The sequence below is a fragment of the Triticum aestivum genome, chromosome 7D (assembly GCF_018294505.1).
Source record: "Triticum aestivum cultivar Chinese Spring chromosome 7D, IWGSC CS RefSeq v2.1, whole genome shotgun sequence".
NCBI classification, from domain to species: Eukaryota; Viridiplantae; Streptophyta; class Magnoliopsida; order Poales; family Poaceae; genus Triticum; species Triticum aestivum.
The window spans coordinates 100049453-100070323 of NC_057814.1; the positions used below are offsets into that span (position 1 = coordinate 100049453).

Consider the following 20871-nt stretch of genomic DNA (forward strand, 5'->3'; position numbering starts at 1 on the left):
ATGAACTCCGAAGCAAACTGAGGGAGGACACTCGCAATGAGAACAGCAGCAGCGCGAGCATCATCATTGCACCACTGAGTGTAAGCAGATAGATCATCCCGGTAGACAGAAAGAGCATCAGAATATGCGGATACCTGTTGATCATAAGCATCAACTGCAGAATCATCCAGAGCCTTGGCTGCATCCCGATCAGCCTGAGAAGCATCCGCAGCAAGCACTGGCGGCACCGGCGGAACAGGAGCCACCGGAGCAACAGGGCAAGGCGGACAGGGTACCTCGCCAGAGAGAACTCCCCACAGAAGAAGGCCGCGCATATGGATACGCATGAAGCCCACAAACTCAGCACAGTTGGTGCCATCGAAGATCACCGAGCACCGAGGGACCGCGACATAGCCCGAAGCAGACATGAGAAGCCTCTCTGCCTTTTTTTTTGGTCAACGGACCCTCAACTCGATCTGGATCGAGGGGATCTCGAACCAGGAAGCGAGCGAGGCCACAGAGAGCGACTGCGGGCAGGGAGCGCGTGAGGCTGGGACTCCCCGATGCAGCCAGTCGAGCAGCACAGGCGGGCGGACGGGGAACGCACGGCCCGGCTTGAGAGGAGGAGCAGCACGCGGCCCAGCGCAGAATCGGGCAGAGGACGAGCCCGAGAGCGGCGCGGCCCTGCGCGAGAGGAAGAGGAGCGCGCGGCTCTGCGCGAGAGGAAGAGGAGCGCGACCCGGACGGGATCGAGCAGAGGAGGCGCTCCCGAGGCCGGCTGGCAGGAGCTTGCTCACATGGGGGATGGAGGAGCGCTGCCTTGGCGCGGGCCAAGATGCACCAGACGGGGGAGACGAGGCCAAACGGGACAGCCGGGGCGGCGGATCCGGACGGGACGAGTGCGACGGCGACGGCCGGAATCGAGCAGAGGCGGCCGGAGACGAGGTAGGCTAGGAGGAGGGAGCACGGAGTTGCAGCGTGCGGGAGAGCGAGGGTAACCTAGCATCTGATACCATGTTGGATAAATAGCAACTGGATTTACCGAGGGCCAAAGGCCAGTACATATACATGCGTAGGAAAGTGCAGAAAAGCCCCTTATACAATAGAGATGTACAAAGAGTAACTATACACATCTAACAACCTGAATTTGGGTAAGCCGATGCTAAAGACTTGTAATAGAGCTAGTGATGACACATCAAAGCCTGTTAATAGAATAGAACCTAGCATCTTCTTTATCGAAAATGTGGCCTTAGTTGTTTCAACTAAAGAATAAAAAGCAATAACCTGAACTGGGGTAAGCCGACCCTAGAGACTCGTAATAGAGATGATGATGACACATCAAAGCCTGTTGAAAGAATAGAATCTTGCATCCTCTTTATCGAAAATGTGGCCTTTGTTAGATCCTCCGAGCAAGTTTCCATAGTCAAGACTATGCAATCCATAGTCAAGACTATGCAAGGAAAATTTACCAAGCTCAAACTGGCAACAATTACAGCCTAATATTGAGAACACTCCTAAAACTCTAGCTAAATGTTAAAAACACATTAAAATACTGCTACTAACTAAACAAATGTTAGTAAGGAGGGGTGCCACACTAATGGTTTTAACTCAAGAATAAAGAGCAGTAACCTGAACTAGGGTAAGCCAACGCTAGACTTCTAATGGAGCTACTGATGACACATCAGTCTGTTGATAGAACAGGATCCTGCATCATGTTTATCGAAAATGTGGCATTGGTTGGATCATCCAAGCAAGTTTCCATATTCGGGACTAAGGAAATTTTACCAAGCTAAGACTGGCAACAATTACAGCCTAATATCGAGAACACCGCTAAAACCTCCAGCAAAATGGTAAAACCACTTCAAAAATACTGCTACCAAATAAACGAATGTTGGAAAAGAGGGGTGTCACACTGATGGTTTTAACTAAAGAATGAACAAAGTATTCTGCAGAAACAAAGCTCTTAGCTATTGATGAATATTTCTTTCCTAGCTAGGCGCCCTTTTATAGATTCCCCAGAGATATACACATGTACTCATTATGGGTATTTTCTATGTAAATTGGGGCTCAAAGTGCCGCTGGTTCTGAAAAAACAATGTCTTGGTTAATTATAACATGTATTGGGGTATTTTTCTTTGCACTGCAAAAGAAATCGATATTTTTTCATGCCCAAAAATATTAATTGATATTCACTCTTCCATATCAGATATCAATGAGTAGTAACCTGAACTAGGGTAAGCCAATGCTAGAGACTTAATAGAGCTGTTGATGACACATCAAAGCTTGTTGGTAGAATAGAACCTTGCATCTTCTTTATAGAAAATGTGGCCTTGGTTGGATCCTCTGAGGAAGTTTCCACATTCGAGACTAAGCAAGGAAAATTTACCAAGCTCAGACCGGCAACAATTACAACCTAACATTCAGAACATTGCTAAAACCTCCAGCAAAATGGTAAATACACTTAAAAAATACTCCTACTAACTAAACGAGTGTTAATAAGGAGGGGTGCCACGCTGATGGTTTTAACTAAAGAATAAAGAGCGGTAACCTGAACTAAGATAAGCCGACACCAGAGACTTCTAATAGAGGTACTGATGACAAATCAAAGCCTGTTGATAGAACAGAATCTAGCATCTTCTTTTTCGAAAATTTGGCCTTGGTTGGATCTTACGAGCAAGTTTCCATATTCAGGACTAAGGAAGTTTTACCATGCCCAGACTGGCAACAATTACAACCTAATACCGAGAACACCACTAAAACCTCCAGCAAGATGGTAAAAATACTTTTAAAATACTACTACTAACTAAACGAATGTTAGAAAAGGGGGTGCCGCACTAATGGTTTTAACTAAAGAATAAAGAGCAGTAACCTGAATTCATTTTTGTGGATGCATCTCAGTACTACCTTCTGGAGTCTGTTTGCAAGTAACTTCGTTACGAACTTCAAACAAGAATTAGACCGTGAAATTGGTCTGAAATCATTGGGCCCCTCAGGTGATAGCACTTTAGGAATCAAGGTGATCAAAGAACCATTAATACTTTCAAGACTAATTTTCACCCTTCCATATCACATATCAATGAGTAGTAACCTGAACTGGGGTAAGCCGACCCTAGAGACTTGTAATAGAGCTGGTGATGACACATCAAAGCCTGTTGATAGAATAGAACCTTGCATCTTCTTTATAGGAAATGTGGTCTTGGTTGGATCTTCCGAGCAAGTTTCCACATTCGAGACTAAGCAAGAAAAATTTACCATGCTCAGACTGGCAACAATTAGATCCTAATATTGAGAACACTGCTAAAACCTCCAGCAAAATAGTAAATACACTAACTAAACTACTGTTAGAAAAGAGGAGTGCCACACTGATGATTTTAACTAAAGAATAAAGAGCGGTAACTTGCTGGGGTAAGCCAACGCTAGAGACTTGTAATAGAGGTGCTGATGACTAATCAAAGCATGTTGATGGAATAGAATCTTGCATCTTCTTTGTCGAAATTTTGGCCTTGGTTGCATCCTCCGAGCAAGTTTCCATAGTGAGACTATGCAAGGAAAATTTATCAAGCTCAGACTGGCAACAATTACAGCCTAATATCAAGAACACTGCTAAAACCTCCAGCAAAATGGTAAAAATACTGCTACTAACTAAACGAATTTTAGTAAGAAGGGGTGAGACACTGATGGTTTTAACTAAAGAATAAAAAAAACAATAATCTGAACTAGGGTAAGCCGACGCTATACTACTAATAGAGTTGCTGATGACACATCAAAGCCTGTTGATAGAACATAATCTTGCATTTTTTTTATCAAAAATGGGGCCTTGGTTGGATCCTCCGAGCAAGTTTCCAAATTCAAGACTATGTAAGAACATTTTACCTTGCCAAGCTCGCAACAGTTACAGCCTAATATCGAGAATACCACTAAAACCTCAACAAAATGGTAGAAACATTTTTTAAATACTGCTACTAAATAAACAAATGTTAAAAGGAGGGCGTCAATGATTGTTTTAACTAAAGAATAAAGAGCAGTAACCTGAACTGGGGTAAGTTGATGCTAGAGACTTGTAATAGAGCTGCTGATATCACATCAAAGCCCGCTAATAGAATAGAATCTTGCATCTTCTTTATCGAAAATGTGGCCTTGGTTGGATATTCCGAGCAAGTTTCCATATTCGGGACTAAGGAAATTTTATCAAGCTTAGACCGACAACAATTACAGCCTAATATCAAGAACACCGCTAAAACCTCCAGCAAAATGGTAAAAACACTTCAAAAATATTGCTACTAACTAAACGAATGTTAGAAACGAGGGGTACAACACTGATGGTTTTAACTAAAGAATAAAGAACATATTCTGTGGAAACAAAGCTCGCTATTGAATATTTCTTTCTTAGGTAGGCGCTCTTTTATAGATTCCCCGCAGGTATACACATTTACACATTAGGGGTATTTTCTATGTAAATTGGGGTCTCAAAGGGCCGCTGGTTCTGAGAAAACCAACGTCTTGGTTAATTATACCATGTATTAGGGTATTTTTCCTTGCACTGCAAAAGAAATCGATATTTTTTCCTGCCCAAAAAATATTAATTGATATTTATTTATTTTCGACTGACTACTGTGAGGCAACAGCCTCACAGTCCTTTATTGAAGAACTGAGAGGTCTTACAAACCAAACTAAAAGACTAAGCCAAGCTAAGAAAAAAACTATACTTACCTATTTACATGTTACATAATTACAGAAAAGCTATAAACAAACTCCTATGGGAGAGAGTTAATCTAGCTTAACAAAGCTGGTCTTGTCACATCATGTATGAACCTTTCCTTCCATCCCCTAAAAGAAGGCCTCTCATGACTGAAGATCCTTCCATTACGAATAAGCCAAATGTTCCAGGCAGCCAGAAAAGCAACCTCATGGAAAAAAGGGTATCCAAAGCTTCTTTTGGCGTGAAGGATACACTCTCTTGGGTTTAGACCAGCAGTCCACTGGATCTGAAGATAATTCCATACCCTTGCACTGAAGGTACACTTAAAAAATACTGTAGGTGATATCTGTCCTCCAGGGTTTGAGTGGGGCATAAAGGGCAGTTATTCTCATCATTCTGTTGCCTCCAGTGCCTTCTAACCAGCATATCTCTGGTATTTAATCTGTCATTAAGCATCAGCCATGCAAAGACCTTAATCTTCATGATACTCCTGCTTTCCCATATCCATTTACATGGCTCATCAACTGGCATGTGGGCATGCATTGTAGTGTAAAAACTCTTTGCAGAGTAATTACCTTTTACCAGGTGACCATAACCAATTATTATTTGCAGTATTATTTATGGGCAAGTTCTGGGTTCCCTCAATGAGTCTGCAATTCTTCCATGGCCTCCACAGAGAGTGGTAATTGAAAAAAGTTGGTATAATGATGCTCATGCAGGAAATCATGGACAGAAATTTTGTCATCAATCACATAAGAAAAAATCCTTGGAATCTGTCCTTGAGAGGGGTTGCAGCACCCAAGAAAGACCAAGCATCATGCCAGGATAGTGTTGTGTCTTCCATATTGATATTAACCATAAAGTGAAGTCTGAATATTTGGCCTTGGTTGCATCCTCCGAGCAAGTTTCCATAGTCGAGACTATGCATGGAAAATTTACCAGGCTCAGACTGGCAACAATTACAGCCTAATATTGAAAACACTGCTAAAACCTCCAGCAAAATGGTAAAAACACTTTAAAATACTGCTACCTAACTAAACGAAGGTTAGTAAGAAGGGGGGTCACACTGATGGTTTTAACTAAAGAATAAAAAGCAGTAATCTGAACTAGGGTAAGCCAACGCTAGAGACTACTAATAGAGCTGAACAGAATCTTGCATTTTTTTTATAGAAAATGTGGCCTTGGTTGGATCCTCCGAGCAAGTTTCCATATTCGAGACTAACGCCCTGTTCGGCAGCTCTCCGCTCCGCAGCTCCGCGCCGGAGCGGAGCGGGCTGCAGCCTATTTTTTGGGAGTGGCCGAAGGGTCGCTCCGTGCGCTCCACGGAGCTGGATGACTGCCGAACAGGCGGTAAGTAAGGAAATTTTACGTTGCTCAGACTGGCAATAATTACAGCCTAATATCAAGAACACCACTAAAACCTCCAGCAAAATGGTAGAAACACTTTTAAAATACAGCTACTAACTAAACAAATGTTAAAAGCAGGGGTGCCACAATGATGGTTTTAACTAAAGAATAAAGAGCAGTAACCTGAACTGGGGTAAGCCGACGTTGTAATAGAGCTGCTGATGACACATCAAAGCCTGTGGATAGAATAGAATATTGCTTCTTCTTTATCAAAAATGTGGCCTTGGTTGGATCCTCCGAGCAAGTTTCAATATTAAGACTAAGCCAGGAAAGTTTACCAAGCTGAGGCCGGCAACAATTACAGCCTAATATCGTGAACACCGCTAAAACCTCCAGCAAAATGGTAGAAACGCTTCAATAATACTGCTACTAACTAAAAGAATGTTAAAAAGGAGGGGTGCCACACTGATGGTATTAACTAAAGTGTAAAGAGCGGTAAGAACTGGATGTTTAGTACAATTACCTTTAAATAGACTGAACAATGTAGAATCTTTGGTCTTCAACCAACGCCCTTCATGCCCATTGATGCTGCAACATTACGATCGGGGACAAGTCAATGTAAAGAGTGTAAGAAATATCCTCCCAAAAGTGAAGACGGAAACAGATGTGGTTACATAAGTACCATGCATTCCTATTTTGTAGTTATCAGAACATCAGTGTTGATGTTTATCATCTCATAAGGTGCCAAAGGACATCAAATTTTATTCTTGACTGCTTCTTTTCATCATTAGAAGCTGAGATCAAAAATACATTTCCTGACAACCAAAAGAAGAGAAGTAGTGACAGCTTAGATCTGCTAGGGATATATACATGATCAATTTCGAATATTCCAACCAACATTCTATGAGGTGCCCAAGTTGCAAATTCACACTCCCAAACTTTGCAAGGCTGAGAGAGGGGTAACTACCAAGCATCACCCTATGCTGATCAAAGAACAGCAGTATATGCTATTCTTACAGTCGGTTTGCGACGAGCAGAAATGGTAAAGGGCGCTGGTAGTGGAAGAGATGCCACATTACGAGCCATTGCTAAAAGTGGTGTGGGATTAAGTTGTATACGCAATGTAAGACCTATGCCACATAATGGATGTCAACCGCCTAAAAAAAGAAGAATTAACCCGCTTTCAACTTTCAAGATAAATAAACAATTCAATGATAAAACAGTAATACTGCTCTATTATGGTTCGAGAGGAGGCAGCAGGATCCACTCAAACACTACAGTGGAAGTGTGTTAAATCAGATGTGGACTTGCAGTTTTGTTGCATTTTTATGTCTACATTTGATCCAATCTAGCGTATACTAGTAATAGCTCTAATATAGTCCCGTCTTGTCACCAAGGATGACACTTTTACTGATATAAAATCTATAGCGCCAGAAGTTAACAAAAAAGCAAATTCAAAGAATGAACCTGGAGACATACCACATGAAACCTACAGTCAACTAAAACAAAAGTTCATGATCGACACCCTTGTTCTTCTCAGTAGACTTGCTCCTGGACTAAATCTTGTTGAAGAATTCAATCTGAGATTGGAACACCAAGATATCAGACTTATTTCCCCCATGTACATCCATCATATGGAAGCCCATTCCATTTTCCCTTTGACCTGTAGAGTTTATTCTGTTCATATCAAACATCAGTCAACCTTTGCTAACTGAAAATCCACGGATATACAGGATGAAGACAACAAGTGCCACACTCAGATGACCATGACCACTTAAAATCGAATGATTATTATAAAAGGAAAAAACAATTATGGTGATAATTTGATCAGAAGATTGGATTGACTTGCACCAAGTGTTGAGGTATCCAAATTTATCGTAATTGCAGAATGACATGTTTATTCATTGATAAGATATGGTTCTACGGTACTTCTTGATGCAAATGAATTCAATGCAAAGCACTGATGTAAACCATCTAAAAATGTTAGGTGGATGAAATGGGTGACAATATTAGACATCAACATTTGAGTCATTCGTAACCAGACTGCATCCTAACAAATCAGATGATGCAGTGGAAGAGCATGACTAAGAAGAAAGGGATACAGAAACTGCCACAAAGACAAGCAAACTGGAAATAAGAATATATAATTAACAACTGAAACCGTTAAATAAAGTATAAAAAGAATTAAATGGATGTGTCGAGGGTAAAATCATCAAAAACATAATTTTCCAAGTAAATCCATGAAACCGGCATCACTGCAAGGATAACCATGTCAGTGTTTCCCACCCAGTTATCCGATTATGTTGCGGGTAGAAGTTCACTGCAGCATGCTTACCACACATGAGAACCCACTTACCCACTTATTGGTACTGTACCATCAGTGAAATCCTTCAAGGAGGAGATGCTGTGACAAAAGGATTATTGGCATCGTAAACTACCAAACCTTCCAAGTAGAAGAGACAATGCTGACATATCTTCAAAAAATAAATTTCGGACATGATTAACCACATGCTTTCACTAATCACTATATCCACCAACAGAATGAGTAATAGCATACCGAAACAAGCAGCTGAGTACATGGAGTTACTACCTTAACTGTATTATACAGCTTGTCAACTGTTGTACAAAACGCAAACCATAGGACTAGGTGGCTGAGAGACTACGCATGGTAGCAATCTACAGCAATATCTGAAGCTAAGAGTTGTGCTTTAATATTCTTCTTCTCTTATGTCAGACCCATTTTGCCATCTCAAAACTGAATCAAACTTTCATTCTTGGGATTAATCTTAGTCAATTATTAAGGGTCTGGACTAGTCACGACTATTATGTGACTAGTCAGTCAGTACTTCACTCACAACTGGACACCTATAGTCCTTGACTCTGAATGGGAACATGTTATGAGTTGTCCAAATCTGATGTGTTTTGCTCTGAATTACGAATATTTGACATGCAAATGTGTTCCTCGGTCCTACTCCTGGACAATATAGGTTATGCAAACATGCTTTCAGTGCAGTAGTATAGTATTTGTAGCAAGTACACTCAACAACATTATATGACTAGCTGTTGACTAATGACTAGTCATCACGAGTCGTTTAGTCGGTACCCCAGCAACTGGAATATATTTAAACCGATTAGTCGCGACGAGTCATTTAGTCGGTACCCCAGCAACTGGAATATATTTAAACCAGTAAAAACTGATTTCTGTTCTCTATGCCACTTCACAAAAGCCATTAATCTAACAATAAGGTTCCAAAAAAGATATAGCAGCTATCACAGAAGCATTCCTAGTGACGTTTCAATATTAAAAAGAACATGACATAAGACAAGTATGGAATAAGAAAAACAAATTAATGTGTGTCCAACTCCAAATAGTCTGAGGGAGGTACCGCATGTTAACACGAAATAAATCTGGATGTCTTCTTGATAGGAGCTTGTTTCACCATTCCTTCTAAATTTGAACAGAATTAGACAGCTGAGGTGTCAAATTCCTGTAAGCCCAAATCAACTCTAGTCTTGATTCCAAAATAAGTTTATGGCATCCTATGAATCTTTGCAGAATCTTATTCATCAGCATGCATACAGGGCAGAAGTAGAATGATTATAGCTATTTTGGATCTTTTTATAAAATCCACAATTAGCAAATATGTACATTCAGCAAAAGCTACATACGTATGTACATTACAACGTACATAGTATTAGTCCAAATGCCAAAGGTATAGCAACAAATATAACATGTGTACATTGTAAACATGTTATGGAAATAAAAGCCCAAAGGAGAAGGTGTGAAATAAAATAGGCAAAGTTTCACCATGTCCAAGGTTAGCTTGACAGCATACCTAAAGAAGCATGCAAAGAGCAACTACAGCATACTGCCAGTGTCATGCTAATATTAATGTGGCCGCCAAATGTTCTACCGTGCACTGTCTTTGCGCGCATTCCGTGCTTCATGGACAACTAAACATCAAAACAAGCGCAATGCAAATTTATCTGTTCAGTAAAGTGGCACAGTCGAGATTACAACATTGAAAACCATAGAAACCATTTGATTTATCTTGAAAGTCCACTTGCGCATGTGTATAAATCACAGCCTTATTCAAACAGGTTCTATGTAGGATTGCATAGCCAAGATTATTCAAACAAGTTGTATGTACGATTGCATAGTCGAGATACAGTGGAAGTTGCAGCAATGAACACTAGGAACCCTTTGATTTAACTTGGGAGTCCCCTTAGGCATGTACATAAATTAGTACCCCCTCCGCTTCAAATTACCTCGTATATTCGGTCTTGTTAGGATAAGCCTTTGAACAGCAATTAAAGAAGTACTTTGAAATATGAATATAATGGCATCGACTTTATGTCACATTAAGTACATACTAATACAGTAATTGTTGATCAAAGGCTTGTCCTGATGAGACCTAAAATTTGAAGTAATTTGAAACAAAGTGAATGAATTACAGCATTACTCAGACAAACTGCTAGAGAAGACTGGACCCAATGATAAGCTCCAACTGTTTCAACCATTACATATTTCACAAAGCATTCATAAAAACATATTGCTTATCTCTGAATGAAAACCACAGCATTACTCAGACAAATTGCTAGAGAAGACTGGACTCAATGATATGTGTTACAGCCATTACATATTTCACAAATCGTTTATAAAAACATATTGCTTCTCTGCGAGTGAAAACTAGAAAGCTCCACACAGCAATCAAGCATAGATAACACCAACAGCTAAAACAAAAATACCAGAACTTATGGGCGAGCCATGGTATGAAGCTAATCGCTGAATCAGTACAAGAGGTTATCCATTGGAATCTCCCCAACATCGATTTAATTCCTTCCTAGGGGGAGTGACCGGCATGAGTATGTCTCCCTGAAATCAGACTTATTGGAAGAAGTGAAAATTGACGCATACACTTTCTTGTTTGCATGAGCCGGTGCATGATCTGCAGCCTTAAACCGCTTTGCTGGGGCAGCCTCCCCTTTCTTCCCACTCTCCAACTTCTCAGCGTCTGCAACCGCAGCAGCAGCAGCATGCTTACTCCCACTGAGCCCATTCGCCAGCTTCTTATCCTTCTTCTCCTTCAGCTTCCCTCTCTCCTCCTCCATCCTCTGCCTCAACACTTCCACCTCCTCCTCGGTACCATTGATGGGCATCTTGTCCGTCTCATCAAACTCCTTATGGCAGACCAAACACGAGGAAGACTTCACCTCCTTGAGAGCCTTCACGCTCAGCACATGGCCGCATCCACGGAGCGCGAGGAACTGGGACTTGCCGTTGAACTCGAACCCGGTGACCGGGCACTGGAAACGGACCTCCTGGTCCGCCGCGTTGGGCTTGGGGTGCAGGTGGATGGGGATCATGTCCTTGAGCCCGCGGATGTGCGAGAGCGCCTTGGGCAGGCGCTTGTGGATGAGCGCCTCGACGAGGGCCTCCTTGTTGAACAGGTTGCCGAGGCGATCCACGACGGCGGGCGCGGCGAGGGGCTCCCCCGAGAGCGCGCAGCAGGTGAAGCGGGAGAGGCGGGCCTCGTTGGGGTCGGCCTTGTCGGGCTTCTTCGCGAGGTACATGGAGAGGTAGCAGTCGCGGGACTCGGCGCAGGTGGACCCGCCATCGCCGCCCCCGCCGCGGAGCGCGCGGAGGCGGAGCGCGAGGGAGCCGGACGGCGCGAGGGAGGCGACGGGCGCGGAGGGCGCGAGCGGGCGGCCGTCGGTGGTGAGGTAGAAGGAGGAGGAGGGGAGGGGGAGGAAGCTGAGGAGGTCGGACACGGGGAGGTGGGACGCGGCGGTGAGGTACCGCGGCGGGAGGGACAGGTCGTCGAGGCGGAGGACCACGGCCCGGGTCGCGCCGGCGGCGGGCGCCATGGCTGGTGCGGAGCTAGGGTTAGGGTTTCGACGATGGTGCGCCGGATTCGGGAGCGGGGGTGGCTAGCGGAGACGATGGGGGATCGGGATGATTCGGTGCGGTGCGGTGCGGCTGGCTCCTATGGAAAGCTGGACGCGGAGGGGAATCGAGAGACGTCAACTCTGACGTCTGTACCGACGGTGAGGTTCGGCACGCGGGGTGGGCTCGGTTTGTCTGAGGCCTTGGGTTGGGAGTTTTGGACTGAGCTCGACTCGGGCCGGCTAAGTTGACTTTTTCTTTTGAGCCGGACGGCTCAGGTTTTTTTTTCGCTTACTGCCTTAGTGATGGCCCGATCGAGCTGAGTCTGGGTTGGGCCAGCCCATTATCTAGCTACCTGCTATAAAGAGGATCCGGTTCCGCCGCGGACGCCCGTATGTCTCGCTCACAGCGAGACGTAGGGAAGCCTCGCGGCAAGGGCAGAGCAAGATGGGCCGGCCTAGGTGCGTTGAAGGCCACAGCCTCATTATTTTCTTTTTTTGCTTTCCTTGTTTTTAATTTTGTTTATACTTCCAAATAATCTGTATAAAATATATTAAAAAATATTTTACATAAAAATATTTTTTAAAAAAATTAACCAACGTTTGAAAAAATGTTAAATATGTATAGCGAAAATATTTCTCACCTATACGAAAAAATATACAGTGTGTGTGAAAATATTTGATCATGTATTTAAAAAATGTTATTCAACCATTTGAAAAAATATTAAATAACTATTTGAAAAATGATAATCAAGCATTTGAGAAACGATGAATGTGTATAGAAAAAGTATTCACCGTGTATTCAAAATATGCTAATCTTGCATTTGCAAAAATGTAAATCAAGCATTTAAAAATGTTAAATATGTATAGACAAAAATGTTGACCTTGTATTAAAAAATGTTAATTTTGTATTTCGAATGATCCTTGGAATTTATTCATAGGATGTTTTTTCCTACTATGTTTCCCAACAAAAAAATGTCATAGACCTTTCTTGGATAACTGAGATGAAAGGAATCATTACATGATCTAGAATATGGTTGAACATCTTGGATAACATCCGAACTTAAATTTGTTAGTGCTTAGTAAAGTTTCATGACCTCCGCATTTGGCATTTTCCATTCCAAGTGATGTTATGCTAGGGTGTATAAACTATTTGAGTAATTGAGATTGTCTTACAAAAGCATAGATCAATACTGGGATGACATTCACATGTAAAAGTTTCTTTATTTATCATCTTACATGCTTGAGGATGGATGCCAATACGTTTCAAAGGTATCTATAATTTGTATATGTTTCATACCACAATGTTATCATTTATACAATAATACATCAACATTTCAGGGAAAACATTGCAGAAGTTTTATTATTTTTATTGGACTAACATATTAATCAAGTGCCGAGTGCAGTTCCTATTTTCTGGTGTTTTTGTATTTCAGGGAAAATAATTATTTTAACCTCCGAAAAAAATCTAGAAAAAATAGATTATGAAGTTTTCCATCGGGAGACACCCAGAGGGTTTAAGGTGCCCAGGGGCTCTGGGACGCCCCCTTTGTGGTGCACTCAGGGCCAGGGGGCGCCTGGAGGCTACACGAAGCTTTTGTAGCTCTCCTTTTGCTGCAAGGTGCTCCCGGTAATTTCTGAACCGCCATAAAAATTTCAAATTTTTTGGAGTTACGAATCTCCGGCAATGTTAAAAACGATGACGGTCAAATTTTAGAAAACAAAAACAACTCCACTCAAAAGTCAGATCCCATCTGATGGGCGGTTCTTGTCCTTCACAACCACGGCCACAAAAAATCAGAGGGAAAACCCTTCTCCCACCCAGGGAGAAGGCCAAAGAAGAAGGAAAGGGAGAGGCGCCGAAACACCGCCAGAGGAACCGTCATCACCGCCATCGTCTCCAACGACTTCACCGCCGTCCCCACCACCATCTTCATCATTATCACATGGGGTCCCATCCATAAACCTCTGTAATCCATTGGCAAATATTGATGCCTTGTGCTATGAATTATGTCCCCTTGATTTATCGCATATTTATGGCTATGTTTGAGTAGTAATTTGTTCCATGCCATCGATGAAATAATATAATGATTGATTGAATGTTGGTTTCTACTCCCTCCGTCCTTGAAAGAGTGTATTTCCAACTTTGTCATGTATGAGGGAGTATGCAATCTTATTTTTCTTATGTATGAATGCACATGTGCATAGGGGAACATTCAATGTATTATGATAAATATGTGTGCGGAGGCCGGAGTGATAGATATTACCGATCCAAGTGTATAGGAGTAGTTGGTATTTTTACCTTAATGAATCTTAGTGTGTGGGTTATATGAGAACAAATATAAATGGGTCCGTCTACGTCTCAGTCGACTGAGACTTCGCTAAGTCTCGGTCGATTGACGTCACCACATGTGGTCGGCCTATTTGATCGCTGGTTTTGTCTCTGGTTCTTTGTTGTTCGCTTGCTGGGCTTGTTTGTGGGCTCGGTTGCCTTTTGTTTGTTGTTTTCTGTGGGCTTGATTGCTTTGGGCTGGCTCGTGTGTGTGCGTGTGTGTTTGCAGAAACATTTAAAGATAACACAAGAAATGACTGGCCAGACAACTACCCCGGGTTGGAAAAGGAAAATGCGCTCCCACGTGACCAAGAAAGAAAGAGAAATTGTCTGCTACCGTATTACTATTACACACCAGTAGACACACTTTTTTTTGCGGGTACACCAGTAGACACACAAAAGCTAAGAAATCCCAAAAATAACTAGAAGTGATAGAATGCTATAAGTGGTAGAAGTGATTTTGCTAAAATAAAATAAAATGCGAAAGGGGTAAATGCTGGGTTTTTTTCTCTGGGGAACAATCAAAGTGGTAGAAAAAAAATACAATGAAAAAAATGAGTAAGGGGTAAATGATAGAAACTCTAATTCAAAAATCATGACACAGTTTTAGTTCTTTAGTAAAAATCAGACCCACACCGCGCGCGCGCCCCCTCTACTGGCGCCCCCTCCGACAGAACAAAAAAGTCCAGTTGCGGCCGGGTTAGAAGACATGCAGTTGCGGGCGGGGGTATGAAGGAAATATGCCATAGAGTCAATAATAAAGTTGTTATTTATATTTCCTTATATCATGATAAATGTTTATTATTCATGCTAGAATTGTATTAACCGGAAACTTAGTACATGTGAAAGAACATGCGATGCCCCCATGTTTGGTTTTGGTAATTGATGACAATCTCTATGGACTAGTGGTTGCCTTGAGTTATGTTTGAAGGTTTTGTCCATAGGCTTTTCTTGGAATACATGTGTTGGTTTCAAGGAGAGTTTGTGTCGACCAAGGTGCTATTCAAGGAATTACCTAAAGATTGGTCTTGCGAGAGGTTGATCAAGACTAAGTCAAAGAGTGAATCAAGTTGATCAACACACAAAGCATAGAAGATGTACCGAGAGGGATCAAGCGATCCCATGGTATGGTAAGCATTATCAATTACGCTTTGTGTACTAACCCATGGTCTTCGTGAGAGTTCTTTGTGGGGTTAGGTTGCGGTGTGCAAGTTCAAGTGAAGCATCACGAAGAGATCAAATTCAAGTGAAGCATCACGAAGAGATCAAATGTTTGAAGCTTGCCATCCATTGTGGTGACAATGGACTTGTGAAGATGTGCGGAAGGGTGGCTCACCCATAGTGGAGTATGGGGGAGCAATCAACTAGTCTTCATCGAGCCAACGCAATCAAGAAAGGTGGTCCAACTTGAGTGAGTCAAGATCGTCATCTTCTAGCTCAAGTGGACCATGTGTAAGGCAAACGTTTTCCCTTGATAGGTTTTCTATTTTACCGGTCTCATGGTGGTAGTTGGGAGACCGGGTTATAGGATCGATTGCCGTACTATCAAGGGGGGCTCTCGATGAGTAGCTTGATCGTATTGTTCATAGAGAGCTCAAACCATTGCATCCTTGCATCATCCTTCTTGGTTCTTGTTTGCTTCTCCTTGTGAGATTTGGAGCTTATGGTTATCTTGATGACAAGCTCGAGTTCATCGAAAACGGAGTTCACTCATGCATCTTCTATGATGTTTTCGATGTTGGAGGTTATGTCGGTTCTTCTCTGTTGGAGGTTTCACTCGCTGTTTTGATGCTACTCGTCGTCTTGTATCCAACAAGCTTGAGTTTGCTCAATTCGGAGCTCATTTGAATAAGTTATGGCAGTTCTGTTTTTCTTCCTGCGGTAGTACCGCGGTGGCAGCGGTAGTACCGCTTGTAGCGTCAAGCGGTAGTACCGCTCTACTACCGCCTCGATTTTGGGTCTGCTCTTCTCATGTCGGATTCAGCGGCAGTAGTAGCGGCAGTAGAAGTGGTAGTACCGCTCGTGTGCGGTAGTACCGCGGCTACCACCGCCCCTAGTGCCGCTCAATGGCCCTCCTCCCTGTTCCTTCTCCCTGTGCTCGTGGTAGGCGCTGTGCGCGGTCCCAGCGGTGGTACCGCTGGGCCAAGCGGCAGTACCGCTACGGCCAACGGTAGTACCGCTGGTTCCAGCTGTAGTGCCGCTCATACAGCTCTGCCTCGCCCTCTGTGTTCTACCGCCCGGGCGGTAGTACCGCTCCCCTGAGCGGTAGTACCGCTCGTGCGCGGACTGAGCACTTAACGGTTGGATTCGGGAGCTCCTATAAAAGGGGGTCTTCTTCCTCATTCAACCTCATCCTTTGAGCTCGTGTTCTTCCCCCATTGTTGACCTTCTTCGAGCTTGCTAACTCTCAATCCCTCCATGGATTCTTGCTAGTTTTTGAGGGAAAAGAGAGAGGAGATCTAGATCCACATTTCCACCAATCACTTTCTCCTCTATGTGAGGGGGACCCCTTGGATCTGGATCTTGGAGTTCTTGGTGTTCTCCTTCTTGTTCTTCCTTTCATTTTCTTCCCTAGCATTAGTTGCTTTGGTGGGATTTGGGAGAGAAGGATTTGGGCACTCCGTGTGCCCTTGCCATTTCATTTGGTGCATCGGTTTGAGTTCTCCACGGTGATACGTGGAAGTTACAAGTTGAGAAGCTTATTACTCTTGGGTGCTTGGTACCCTTGAGCTTGTTCCTCTTGGGTGCTTGGGCGCCCTAGACGGTTGGTGGTGTTCGGAGCTCAATCATTGTGGTGTAAAGCTCCGGGAAAGTGTCGGGGTCTCCAATTAGGTTGTGGAGCTCGCCCCGAGCAATTTGACGGGTACCGGTGACCGCCCCAAGGGTTGCCAAAGTGTACAGGTTCGGTGACCGCCCCCAAGGGTTGCCATTTGTACGGGTTCGGTGACCGCCCTCAAGGGTCCCTTAGTGGAATCACGGCATCTTGCATTGTGCGAGGGCGTGAGGAGATTACGGTGGCCCTAGTGGCTTCTTGGGGAGCATTGTGCCTCCACACCGCTCCAAACGGAGATTAGCATCCGCAAGGGTGTGAACTTCGGGATACATCGTCGTCTCCGCGTGCCTCGGTTATCTCTTACCCGAGCCCTTTACTTATGCACTTTACTTTGTGATAGCCATATTGTTTCTTGTCATATATCTTGCTATCACTTAGTTGTTTATCTTGCTTAGCATAAGTTGTTGGTGCACATAGGTGAGCCTAGTTGTTGTAGGTTTTGTGCTTGTCAAATTAACCTCTAGGTTTATTCCGCATTTGTTCAAGCCTAAACCGTAATTATTTTAAAGCGCCTATTCACCCCCCTCTAGGCGACATCCACGATCTTTCAACATGTGTGAATACATAGGCAAACAGAGTGTCACTAGTATGCCTCTACTTGACTAGCTCGTTGAATCAAAGATGGTTAAGTTTCCTAGCCATAGACATGAGTTGTCATTTGATTAACGGGATCACATCATTAGAGAATGATGTGATTGACTTGACCCATTCCGTTAGCTTAGCCTTGATCGTTTAGTATGTTGCTATTGCTTTCTTCATGACTTATACATGTTCCTATGACTATGAGATTATGCAACTCCCGAATACCGGAGGAACACTTTGTGTGCTACCATACGTCACAACGTAACTAGGTGATTATAAAGGTGCTCTACAGGTGTCTCTGATGATACTTATTGAGTTGGCATAGATCGAGATTAGGATTTGTCACTCCGATTGTCGGAGAGGTATCTCTAGGCCCTCTCGGTAATGCACATCACTATAAGCCTTGCAAGCAATGTGACTAATGAGTTAGTTATGGGATGATGCATTACGGAACAAGTAAAGAGACTTGCCGGTAACGAGATTGAACTAGGTATTGAGATACCGACGATCGAATCTCGGGCAAGAAACATACCGATGACAAAGGGAACAACGTATGTTGTTATGCGGTTTGACCGATAAAGATCTTCGTGGAATATGTATGAGACAATATGAACATCCAGGTTCCGCTATTGGTTATTGACCAGAGACGTGTCTCGGTCATGTCTACATAGTTCTCGAACATGTAGGGTCTGCACACTTAACGTTTGGTGATGATCGGTATTATGAGTTTATGTGTTTTGATGTACCAAAGATAGTTCGGAGTCCCGGATGTGATCACGGACATGACGAGGAGTCTTGAAATGGCCGAGACATAAAGATTGATATATTGGACGACTATATTCGGACACTGGATGAGTTCCGGGGGTCATCGGATATTTATCAGAGTGCCGGGGAGTTATCGGAACCCCCGGGGGAACTAATGGGCCAACATGGGCCTTGTGAGAGAGAGAGGAGGGGCCTAGGGCTGGCCGTGCGCCCCCCACCCCCTTGGGAGTCCGAATTGGACAAGGAGGGGGGCGGCGCCCCCTATTTCCCTCCCTCTCTCCCTCTCCTTCCTTTCCCCTTCCTCCTCCTAGTTGGACTAGGAAAGGGGGAGTCCTACTCCTACTAGGAGGTGGACTCCTTCCCCTCCTTGGCGCGCCCCAAGGGCCGGCCGGCCTCCCCCTTGCTCCTTTATATACGGGGGCAGGGGGCACCCTAGAACACACAACAGACATTGTTCTTAGCCGTGTGCGGTGCCCCCCTCCACCATAATACACCTCGGTCATATTGTTCAGTGCTTAGGCAAAGCCCTGCGACGGTAGCTTCATCATCACCGTCATCACGCCGTCGTGCTGACGCAGCTCTCCCTCAACACTCTGCTAGATCTTGAGTTCGTGGGACGTCACCGAGCCGAACGTGTGCAGATCGCGGAGGTGCCGTACTTTCGGTGCTAGGATCGGTCGATCGTGAAGACATACGACTATATCAACCACGTTGTCATAATGCATCCGCTTACGATCTACGAGGGTATGTAGACATAACTCTCCCCTCTCGTTGCTATGCATCACCATGATCTTGCGTGTGCGTAGGAAAATTTTGAAATTACTACATTCCCCAACAGTGGCATCCGAGCCAGGTTTATGCGTAGATGTTATATGCACGAGTAGAACACAAGTGAGTTGTGGGCGATAATAGTCATACTGCTTACCAGCATGTCATACTTTGATTCGGCGGTATTGTTGGATGAAGCGGCCCGAACCGACATTACGCGTACGCTTACGCGAGACTGGTTCTACCGACGTGCTTCGCACACAGGTGGTTGGCGGGTGTCAGTTTCTCCAACTTTAGTTGAATTGAGTGTGGCTACGCCCGGTCCTTGTTGAAGGTTAAAACAACATATACTTGACGAAAAATCATTATGGTTTTGATGCGTAGGTAAGAACGGTTCTTGCTCAGCCCGTAGCAGCCACGTAAAACTTGCAACAACAAAGTAGAGGACGTCTAACTTGTTTTTGCAGGGCATGTTGTGATGTGATATGGTCAAGACATGATGCTAAATTTATTGTATGAGATGATCATGTTTTGTAACGGAGTTACCGGCAACTGGCACGAGCCATATGGTTGTCGCTTTATTGTATGAAATGCAATCGCCATGTAATTGCTTTACTTTATCACTAAGCGGTAGCGATAGTCGTAGAAGCAATAGTTGGCGAGACGACAATGATGCTTCGATGGAGATCAAGGTGTCAAGCCGGTGACGATGGTGATCATAACGGTGCTTTGGAGATGGAGATCAAAGGCACAACATGATGATGGCCATATCATATCACTTTATATTGATTGCATGTGATGTTTATCCTTTATGCATCTTATTTTGCTTAGTTCGACGGTAGCATTATAAGATGATCTCTCACTAGGTTTCAAGGTACAAGTGTTCTCCCTGAGTATGCACCATTGCGAAAGTTCATCGTGCCTAGACACCACGTGACGATCGGGTGTGATAAGCTCTACGTTCACATACAACGGGTGCAAGCCAGTTTTGCACACGCAGAATACTCGAGTTAAACTTGACGAGCCTAGCATATGCAGATATGGCCTCGGAACACTGAGACCGAAAGGTCGAACATGAGTCATATAGTAGATATGATCAACATAGTGATGTTCAGCATTGAAAACTACTCCATCTCACGTGATGATCGGACATGGTTTAGTTGATTTGGATCACGTGATCACTTAGATGATTAGAGGGATGTCTATCTAAGTGGGAGTTCTTAAGTAATTTGATTAATTGAACTTTAATTTATCATGAACTTCGTACCTGATAGTATTTTGCATGTCTATGTTGTTGTAGATAGATGGCCCGTGCTATTGTTCCGTTGAATTTTAATGCATTCCTAGAGAAAGCTAAGTTGAAGGATGATGGTAGCAACTACACGGACTGGGTCCGTAACTTGAGGATTGTCCTCATTGCTGCACAGAAGAATTACGTCCTGGAAGCACCGCTAGGTGCCAAATTCGCTGCAGGAGCAACGCCAGATGTTATGAACGTCTGGTAGAGCAAAGCTGATGACTACTCGATAGTTCAGTGTGCCATGCTTTACGGCCTAGAACCGGGACTTCAACAACGTTTTGAACGTCATGGAGCATATGAGATGTTCCAGGAGTTGAAGTTAATATTTCAAGCAAATGCCCGGATTGAGAGATATGAAGTCTCCAATAAGTTCAACAGCT

At 43.6% G+C, this 20871-nt stretch overlaps 1 protein-coding gene and 1 long non-coding RNA gene across 3 annotated transcripts; both read right to left on the reverse strand.

Moving 5' to 3' along the window:
- Positions 1–5805: 5805 nt before the first annotated feature.
- LOC123167255 (uncharacterized) lies at positions 5806–9546 on the reverse strand. 2 transcript variants are annotated; one of them, XR_006483881.1, is made up of 4 exons: positions 9412–9546; positions 7505–7688; positions 6708–6840; positions 5806–6613 (listed from the first exon to the last, which is right to left on the reverse strand). It is a non-coding gene; the product is annotated as an uncharacterized lncRNA (long non-coding RNA). The 2 variants fall into 2 exon arrangements; XR_006483880.1 differs by having other exon boundaries at positions 7505–7702; positions 9412–9540.
- A 1074-nt stretch (positions 9547–10620) lies between these two features.
- LOC123166049 (replication termination factor 2) lies at positions 10621–12036 on the reverse strand. The gene has a single exon (XM_044583809.1). It carries the CDS (start codon positions 11891–11893, stop codon positions 10859–10861), a length of 1035 nt encoding a protein of 344 aa, XP_044439744.1. The 5' UTR covers positions 11894–12036; the 3' UTR covers positions 10621–10858.
- Between the last annotated feature and the right edge of the window lie 8835 nt (positions 12037–20871).